This window comes from Miscanthus floridulus, chromosome 5 (genome assembly GCF_019320115.1).
Source record: "Miscanthus floridulus cultivar M001 chromosome 5, ASM1932011v1, whole genome shotgun sequence".
Taxonomy (NCBI): domain Eukaryota; kingdom Viridiplantae; phylum Streptophyta; class Magnoliopsida; order Poales; family Poaceae; genus Miscanthus; species Miscanthus floridulus.
In genome coordinates, this window is record NC_089584.1 from 44,094,413 (window position 1) to 44,104,323 (window position 9,911).

The following is a 9,911-nucleotide window of genomic DNA, read 5'->3' on the forward strand; positions in this document are numbered from 1 at the left end:
CTTATTCTGTAGCCACTTTGAGTTACGATAATTACTATGTTAATTTACGAGATTATAGTAACTTCTTACTAAGTGGTTTACTGTAACGCCGTAACGTTATGGTAAATATCCCATGTGTTATCTATAAAAGACTATAAATCTGAGGGGGTGGCACATCTCGAATCACTGTTCGTCCGGGGCACACAGACCTAGAACACTGTAGACGAGTAGTAACGGAACACGATGAACAATACCCGACCCACTAAGGAACAATACCGACCCTTTTCCTTTTCCCTTTTTTTAAGCATTTACTGTTGCCGTGCGAAGCGCGGGGTTACCAACTAGTATATATATATATATATATATATATGTGGGGGGGGGGGGGGGGGTGGGGGTGGGGGTGGGGTGGGGGGTGGTTTGTGTGTGTGTGATACGGGAAGATGCCACAAAATCAGTGGGAAGTGGAAACATGGGGGCACATCCGCACATGTAGACCTCTGTCCTCTCTGGTCTCTGCGTCAGCATGAATGCATGATGCAGAATGAGAGGAACCACACGGGGAAAACTGCATGCATGCAGGGCCCATCCTAACGAGCAATCATCGAGGGCGACTGTCATTGTGGGATCCCAAAATAAAAAACAAAAATCACAGGCCGATTATGGGAGACTCAGCACTCAGCACCATATAGACCTGACTGTTCCCCGTCCGTGCTATGTTGAGCTTTCAGTCCAAAGCGTAAAAAGAAGGCATGAAAAGGCCGTGGATCTTCTGTTTCCGGGTGCCATATATCCATCCATCACGTGAAAAGCTGTCAGGCTTTCTGGAGCAAAAGAGAAAAAAGCGAAAGGGGTTGCAACAGCTCCAAACGCTAACGTGGGGGGGTCTTCTTGGCCATCGACAACTGAACAGCAGCCAACAAGTGAGGCGGAAGCATTGCATGCATATTTGTAATCCTGTAAATTCACGTTCTGCTGTTGGTACAGTCTAACTGATTGATTAGGGTGTGTGGCTGTGACACGAGTGGCACATGGGATCTACGCATCAGAGGGGCTGAATCTTATGTTCCATGCATAGGGGCATGTGGTCTCTTTGGTTTTTTTTTTTTGTTTGACCTATGGACCTTTGCTTTTACCTTTTTGCCTTACTGAACCAGACATGAGAAGATACAAATCCCATTGTGATAGTATAGTCGTTTTTAATACCTACGCCTCTCCACCTATATACTCCCTCTATCCCTAAATGATTAATTTCTAACAACTTTAAGATAGCAAACAAGATAAAAAACCATGTTGTCCCTCGTTAAACTGTTGTACCTTAACGGCTCTCCAGTTACCGAGGATTCTAATTGAATAGTGTCGTTTGAAATATCCAATAGCAGCGTGGAAAGGACAATTAAAAGCACAAGGTGTTAAATGTGACCCAGACTACAAAAGAGATTAATGTGGATGGGTGGACCGTCCATCTCCAGAAATCGATTCTTTTGGAGACAAATTTTGAGACTAGAAATTGATTCGGACAGAGGGAATAATATCTAAGATAGCTAGATGTCTATCTTTATATACTTAAAACATCTTCTCTAAATCCTTGTACTCTGAAAACAAACATACCACCTTCCTTCATTGCTTGTTGTTTACTCTGCCACTCATTCCAAATTTTAAGTCATCCTGACTTTATTAGATACATAGTTTTTATTATGTATATAGACGTAATGTATGTCGAGATACATAATAAAAGCTATGTACCAAGAAAAGACGGGACGACTTGCAGTTTGTGACGAAGGGAGTAGCTAGGCACGAGAGAGTACATACTCATACGCTCGCTTGTTAGAAAATTCTAAACTCTCAAGTTTGTCTTCTTGAACATAGTTCATCGATTTACTTGATTACTTGCATTTCCTAGGTAATGTTTGAAAGAATTTGAATTTACCACAGTTAGATATTCGAGTGGGCTATGCATGCTACAATGCCATGCTAGATTCACTATGGGTGAAAACGGTACGTATATTTTTCGACCGTATTCGAGACCGAATTCGTTTAGAGGAGTTTAAATCTGTCTATATCCGAGTCCGGATATTCAACATCCGATACCATATCCGTATCCGAATACTCAAATCGCATATTTATGATGTCGATACCAATCGCATCCGATACAATTATCAAACAACAACCATCCAAAAGCAATATATATATATATATATATATATATATATATATATATATATATATATATATATATATATATATATATAGAACTACTATCCTGTAGCTGGCTACAGAATAACTTATTCTGTAGCCACTTTGAGTTATGATAATTACTATGTTAATTTACGAGATTATAGTAACTCCTTACTAAGTGGTTTAATATAACGTTATGGTAAATATCCCTATGTGTTATAGTAACCCAACTATCGTAAATATGTATTGACATTATGGTAAATTAGTATATAAAATTATAGTAAATGGAGGTGGCTACAGAATAACTTATTTTGTAGCCGGCTACTGAATAGCCTCTCTATATATATATATATATATATATATATATACACACACACACACACACACTACGAAAACCCCTCCAATTACCAGCGTGTCTCTCGTGGAGCCCCAGGGGTGCACGTAACGACGGGGGCCCCTCGGTCTTCTAGGACCCTCCACGTGTCAGGCCCAGTGCCATGAATTCCCTGCGCAGGAGAGCTGTGCCCACGCTTTTGTTGTTACGTGCCCCCGGTGAAACGTCCCACACAAATTAGACACCCATCTTGTTGCTGTGCCGTTCCGTGTGTGTGTGTATATATGTGTGCACGTATCCACGGACCCCAGCAGAGCCCCAAGCAACTTCTTCTCACCTTTTTTTAGCCCACTCCACAGCGCAGGCGAGGCGAGGCACGCAACAAGAAGCCGCATTTCTTGCAGTTGCAGTGGTGATCTCTTTCTCTTTCCTCCTCGCTCTCCTCTCCTCTCCCAAACAGAGAAAGCTAGTAAGGATGGGGAGAGCGCCGTGCTGCGAGAAGGTGGGGTTGAACAAGGGGAGGTGGACCAAGGAGGAGGACGAGATCCTGGCGAGGTACATCAAGGAACATGGCGAAGGCTCATGGAGATCACTGCCCAAGAATGCTGGTATGGATCGAACAACATACATATATATTCCTAATTGACTTGATTCAGAGGAAAAGTTAAAAGGAAATTCTTGAGAAGTTGCAAATTACTTCTTTGTTTGCCAATAAATAAGCTAAGATTGATTTCTGACCAATCTTGCTCCTGCAGGGTTGCTGCGGTGCGGGAAGAGCTGCAGGCTGCGATGGATCAACTACCTGAGGGCGGATCTCAAGAGGGGGAACATCACGGAGGAGGAGGAGGAGATGATCATCAAGCTCCACGCCACGCTTGGCAACAGGTACCCACCCATATCTATCTATCTGGCATTCGACTCCATCGGCTCTCTCCCTCAACCTCAGCTGGTTGGGTTGTGTGCAGACTCCATGCATCTTTCTGTTTGATTCCTGCATTTGAACAACTTTATCCACGCTGGGCCGCTTCAGAGTTCAGACTTCTTGTTCTTGCACAATAGTAGGAAAAATTCTGTGCTTTCTATGTCACCATTGTTTGTGTCTGCTGTAGAGGCGAGAACTCGTGAAAACAGACAAAAGAAGACTGCAGAAACCCTTGAAACATATATATGCTGCACGTTGCGATGAGAATTAGCAGATGAGACTTCAAAACCCAAACATGACATAGTAGGCACTAAGGATTGTCATGTAGCAAATTAATATAAAACTACTTTTTTCTAATCAGTACCCCTGAATTCTAGTATGGAGCTCTGGTAGGAACCCGTGACTTGCATCTTTTCTGATGGAAGACTGCGTGTAATAATTCAGAAAACATAAATATGGCTTTACTTAGGTCCAATTCACTTTTTTTTTCTTTGTGCAAAGTGAAAACGATGTGCAAGACAAGTACCCAAGAAGCTCTGTTGACTGTTAGTTACTTCTCCCCTACACCCCCCCCCCCCCCCCCCCCCTCCTTCCACTGAAAAGAGAAGGAAACCGAATGGTAGATGAAAAGAAAGTTGGTAAATTCATTCATTCAGATAGAGCCTGATTAGCTACTCTCTTTGTTTTACAAAAAAAATGAAATGGTGGTTGAAATATACAGTAGTTTTAGATGTGTTTGGTAGGGCTCCTCGTGAGTGGCTCCTCTGAAATGGGCAAAACGATTGGCAGGGCTCCTCCGGAGGAGCCGGGAAGGAGCCCTACCAAACATACCCTTAGAAAAGCAGAGGTGTGCAAAACCAAGATTACTACCTAATAAAACTGTGAAGAGATCAGGGTTTTAGCAATGGCATGCCATGCGGTTAAGAACTAGTGCAGTAAGGTTTATTATTGGGTCCAAGCATATCTGCCCTGTTCGTTTGGCTTATAAGCCATGACTGAAAGTACTGTTGGCTGATTTGTTGTGAGAGAAAAATACTGTTCGTTGACTGAAAAAGTACAACTTATAAGCCAAGCGAACAGGGCGATCCGCTTTCCGGGAACGAAGTAGCATCTTTGAAACAGAACCGACACTGTAGTGGATTTTCCTAAAGTCAAATTTAAGAAACAAGAAGAAGAAGCTGTGCACCAGCATGCTTAGTGTCGTGGTGCACCATCTTGTTGGCTAGTAGTAGAAATGTTGTCAAAACACATGTCTTTATAGATGGAGGACTGTTAGTTGCTTCTCCAAACCCCCCCCCCCCCCCCCCCCCCCTCTTCCACTGAAAAGAGAAGGAAACCGAATGGTAGATGAAAAGAAAGTCGGTAAATTCATTCATTCAGATAGAGCCTGATTAGCTACTCTCTTTGTTTTACAAAAAAAAATATGAAATGGCGGTTGAAATATACAGTAGTTTTAGATGTGTTTGGCAGAGCTCCTCGTGAGTGGCTCCTTCTGTTTTTCACTGAAAAACGGGCAAAACGTTTGGTAGGGCTCCTCCGGAGGAGCCAGAGCCGGAGCCGGGGAGGAGCCCTACCAAACATGCCCTTAGAAAGCAGAGGTGTGCAAAACCAAGATTACTGCCTAATAAAACTGTGAAGAGATCTGGGTTTTAGCAATGACATGCCATGCTGTTCAGAACTAGTGCAATAAGGTTTATTATTGGGTCCAAGCATATCTGCCCTGTTCGTTTGGCTTATAAGCCATGGCTGAAAGTACTGTTGGCTGATTTGTTGTGAGAGAAAAATAATAGTTCGTTGACTGAAAAAAACGGCTTATAAGCCAAGCAAACAGGGCGATCTGCTTTCCGGGAACGAAGTAGCATCTTTGAAACACAACCGACACCGTAGTGGATTTTCCTAAAGTCAAATTTAAAAAAAACATGAAGAAGAAGCTGTGCACCAGCATGCTTAGTGTCGTGGTGCACCATCTTGTTGGCTAGTAGTAGGAATGGTGCACAGCATGCTTAGTGTCGTGGTGCACCATCTTGTTGGCTAGTAGTAGAAATGTTGTCAAAACACATGTCTTTGTAGATGGAGGAACCGAGACTAGCCGCCTCTGGTTTCCTGGTCAAGCAAGCAAGAACCTGGACGGTCATCACCTTTGTCAATGGGCACTTTTTTTGTCTTGTCATGTGGTTGAACGAAGTGGAGTGTCTTGTTGGCCAGCGCCATGCGTCCTCCTCATCTGTCGCTTTGCGCCGAGGTGAGGACTGAGGAGTGGCCGATATTTTTCTGCATCCGACGGCCCTCGTTGGCCTCGTGCGTGCACGTAAAAGGGAGGGCGCGGAGGTCAGTGCCGCCATGGAAATTGGAAAAGGAGGAGGGCAACCGCCCGAGCAGAGAAGAGCAGAGCAGGGCTGGGCTGGCATTATTTCCTCAGGCCATGTTTAGTTCGGCTGGATTTGGCGTCGCCGAATTTCTTGTAGCACACTGTAGCATTTGTTCGTATTTGGTAATAATTGTTCAATCATTGACTAATTAGGCTCAAAACGTTCGTCTCGCAAAGTACAACTAAACCGTGCAATTAGTTTTTGATTTCGTCAACATTTAGTACTCCATGCATGTACCGCAAATTTGATATGACGGGAAATCTTCTTTTTACATAGTGTCAAAGTTTGGATTTTTGGGTAAACTAAACATGGCCTCAGTGGAAAAAAAGGACGAGCAGAGCAGGGCAACCCACGAGGAGTCGAGGACAGCTCCATGGACGTGGCTGGATCGTTCATTCGTCTCATTCTCACTGGCCTGACGCCGGCGGCGGCTCTCGCCATCTCTATCGCGGGTCTGCAGGTGTAATAAGTGCCGCCGCGGAACGAGACGAGAGCCCCGTCGGCGTCAGGCATTTGCTTCGGTGGGGACGCAATGCAACAGTCCAATGAGCAACACACGCATGGAAAACGAACGAATGGGACGGGACCCCTGCACCTGCGCGCTGACAAGACATGCACCGATGCAGGGCAGTCGCTCGCCACTTGCCACGCGGTCCGCCTCCCTCACACACGTGGTTTGATTTTTTTTTATTACTCAAATCAAACACAAGATGAAAGAAAAGGGTCGAATACCTGAGCTAGGGCACCCAAAATCAACCCACGCGGTAAGAAGTGCGCCGCTACACGTATTTTTTTTTTTTTTTGCTTGACATTGATGCTCCTCTGTTTCCGTGTCCGGATGGGTGACCCCTAGCATTTGAACGAGGTGCCTCTCGTTTCTCACGTGGGACTAGTCTGACTAGACCTAGACGTACACGTACTACGTGTGTCTCTCGGCCACCGTGTTCGTCACATGACGCACGCACAACACTTGTCGGCAGACATCGCCACCCCAAGTGCAGGTACACGCCTCGCCCCGTCACTACACTGCGCGGCTTGCTTTGGAATCTCTCCGTGACAACAAGAATATATCTCTCCCTTTTTGAGACAAGAAAGAAGAAGTTTTTTCTTCAAATTTGCATCAATCATACTATCGATCATCTCAACTCTGAGGGGCAACGTGCGCTGGCACGGACCAGATGAAAATGTGAGGCTCGGCAAATTCAGGGCCAATGTCGCCAACACGAAACAAGAAACACACACATGGTGCAGCTGCGATGAATGGGACACACACACACACACGCCGCAACTAGGGTTGTTGGAATCACCAGCAGGCGTATTGATTGCCACATGTGTCTGCCCCCCTGAACATTTTGCGGCCATGGCAGTGTGGCAGGCATGGACAGCCATGACCGGCAGCAGCCCTCTTGTGCAGCACATACACTATCTACTGTATGTACACTGTGGTAGTGGTAGTTAATTCTCTGAATCTCAAGTTTCCTTTTCCTTTCTTCTTCTTCGCAGGTGGTCCCTGATCGCCGGTCATTTGCCCGGCCGAACAGACAACGAGATCAAAAACTACTGGAACTCGCACCTCAGCAGGCGGGCGGCCGACTTCCGCGACGGCGTCGTCGTCAACATCGACCTCAGCAAGCTGCCCGGCGGCGGCAAGCGGCGCGGCGGCCGGGCCAGCCGAGGCATCGTGGCCGCGGCCAAGGCTGCTGCAGCCAAGGGGAAGAAGGGGAAGGACGACAAGGACAAGAACAAGGTCGTCGCACAGGCGGAGCAGCTCAAGGACAAGGAGGAGGAGGAGGAGGACGCCAACGTCTCAACTACGCCGAGGCCTCAGTCTGACTGCGCCACCGCCGCCCAGAGCGAGGAGCAAGCGCAGGCCAGCGCTAGCGGCCTGACCTCCGATGGGCCCGAGGAGGAGGAGGACACGCTGGCTCTGAGCGAGGAGATGGTGAGTGCGCTACTGGCGGCCCCCGGAAGCCCAAAGCTGGAGGCGGGCCCAGATGGCTCGTGCATGGACAGTGACAGTGGCCCGTCCGGGGACAGTGGCTGTGGGCCCGGTGGGCCTTCTGGCGACGTGGCCCAGGAGCTGGACCTGGACGACAATGCCATCATGGACTGGGACTTGATGGGGCTGGACATCTCGGCCGCCGATGACATGTGGGACCACCTCGTGTGGGACTACGACGACGAAACGTTGGGGGTCCCGGAACCGGAAGGAGGGGAGGGGCACCACCAGCAGCAGCAGCAGGACGAGGTGATGTCCGACCTCTTCTTCCTGGACAATCTCTAGGAAGGAGGACCGATCGAGGAGGCGACTCTGTGCATCTTTAGCATGGGCATGGCTGCTGTGATGTGCTTAAGCTTTTCGATTCGATCCAGTACTAGTAGTAGGTTTTGGGTGTGTTCAGTTCAGAGGTGAGTGAGGTCTGAGTTGAGACAAGGGGTGGGGCATCATGAACCCGTAAAATGGGAAGAATGTAGAAAAATAAGCGGTACATAGAATGGCACCTTATGTTGCTCATTCGCAAGGATGGCCTGAGGTGAACATGACCTAATCCGCACGCAGTATTAGTTGGGATTCTGGAGACCTTTCAGCAGTAGAGCCTGTATAACATCTGCAAATGGAGAAAGACAAAAGATAAATAAAATTGGCTGCTGGGATTGGCATTGTCAGCTAACCCCTGAGTACCAGGCCCGTCCCATGGGGGAGGGCAGGCAGTGCGACGCCCGGGGGCCCATGGCACTAGGGGCCCATGAGTATACGTATATGTAGTACGTGCATTTGGCTCCATACGGTCACGTCCGGTTCAGTCTGTGGCTCTGCGCGGCAACCCTTTCCTATTCGCGACTCCGCGTCAAAGCATGCGTGCTGTTGTGCCGCGGCGGCTGTTCCGGTGTTCCCAAATCCTGAAATCCCGATTTCCGTAATCTGGAATCCCGTGATCCCAGCAGGCGCCCACTAACCCAGCTGCGCTGCAGTCCCTTCATCCCTGTCCCCGACTCTCTGCGGTAAGTGATTATGGTTTCAGTTCATCAGTATTTATTGTTTGTTCGATCTGAAAACTTCAGTTTCTTTTTTACCTTGCAATCCAATACATACAGGCATCAAGCGACAGTGCAGCGAATTGTTGATCTATTAGTTTAATTATTTAATTCATCAAGGAACTTATGTACATGCCACTGGCAGCAGGCTGCCCATAATTTGTTTTAAATTTTAAGTCATTTCATGTTACTGTGATTTCACCGTTCTTTAAACTTCTTTGATGTATTGTCGTTTTTTAACGAACTATATTTTACGAGTTAACTCTTATTACCAGTAGTACTATATAGTTCAATCTCGTGATATTAAAATATTAGATTGTCGGGACTTCATTGTCTTGCTTGCCCAAGGGCCCTAGAAATTATTGGGACGGCCCTGCTGAGTACATCATCTCTTTTTTATTAATTCCCTGAGCCAGTCCGGGAGTGTTTCCTATCCACGAAAGAACAGAATGAATTTGATACGAGTTGCCATCGCCGCACAGCTACGTGCAGCAGCATTGGCTTCACGCTAGACAAAAACAACTTTAAACGATTATAAAGTTCTTCCCAGCTCCAACCCATACATCTGCTGAGCAAAGAATTCAGTCGAACACAAATACAGCCTAGGCCGCGTTTAGTTGGCCTCCTGATTCGGCGCCGCCGAAATTTTCGGCACTGTAGCGACACTGCTGAGTACTGTAGCATTTTGTTTTTATTTGGTAATAATTGTCCAATCGTTGACTAATTAGGCTCAAAATGTTCGTCTCGTAAAGTACAACCAAACTGTGCAATTAGTTTTTAATTTTGTCAACATTTAGTACTCCATACATGTACCACAAATTTGATGTGACGGGGAATCTTCTTTTTGCATAGTGCCAAATTCTGGAATCTGGCAAACTAAACGAGGCCCTAGTGCTCAACGAAAGCTGAAGTAACAGTTAAAACTACTCCTCCGTCTGAACACTACATAATCAGAGCAGTTACGGTAGCAGAGTTTGACGCAGCTCGTTCTGTTCGATGTCTTTAGTGGCTGGGTGCTCCAGTGAAGTTCTATCTGTCAGTATGGTCGAGTGTATGTTGAGAAGCGAAGATTTTTTTTTTCACGAACACGACTATA

The 9,911-nt window shown here is 46.6% G+C and overlaps 1 protein-coding gene across 1 annotated transcript; it reads left to right on the forward strand.

Moving 5' to 3' along the window:
- The first annotated feature begins 2,820 nt into the window (after nt 1-2,820).
- Nucleotides 2,821-9,011, forward strand: LOC136449888 (transcription factor MYB1-like). The gene is made up of 3 exons (XM_066450119.1): nt 2,821-3,096; nt 3,244-3,373; nt 7,283-9,011. The coding sequence occupies exons 1-3, from the start codon at nt 2,964-2,966 to the stop codon at nt 8,061-8,063; spliced, it is 1,044 nt and encodes a 347-aa protein (XP_066306216.1). The 5' UTR covers nt 2,821-2,963; the 3' UTR covers nt 8,064-9,011.
- Nucleotides 9,012-9,911: the final 900 nt, after the last annotated feature.

Bases quoted from the DNA above. Each gene is read 5' to 3' on its own strand.
- LOC136449888 (XM_066450119.1), top strand. From the start codon at position 2,964: ATGGGGAGAGCGCCGTGCTGCGAGAAGGTGGGGTTGAACAAGGGGAGG. The intron at 3,097-3,243 runs GTATGGATCGAA...TTGCTCCTGCAG, and splicing joins ATCACTGCCCAAGAATGCTG to GGTTGCTGCGGTGCGGGAAG. The intron at 3,374-7,282 runs GTACCCACCCAT...TCTTCTTCGCAG, and splicing joins CACGCCACGCTTGGCAACAG to GTGGTCCCTGATCGCCGGTC.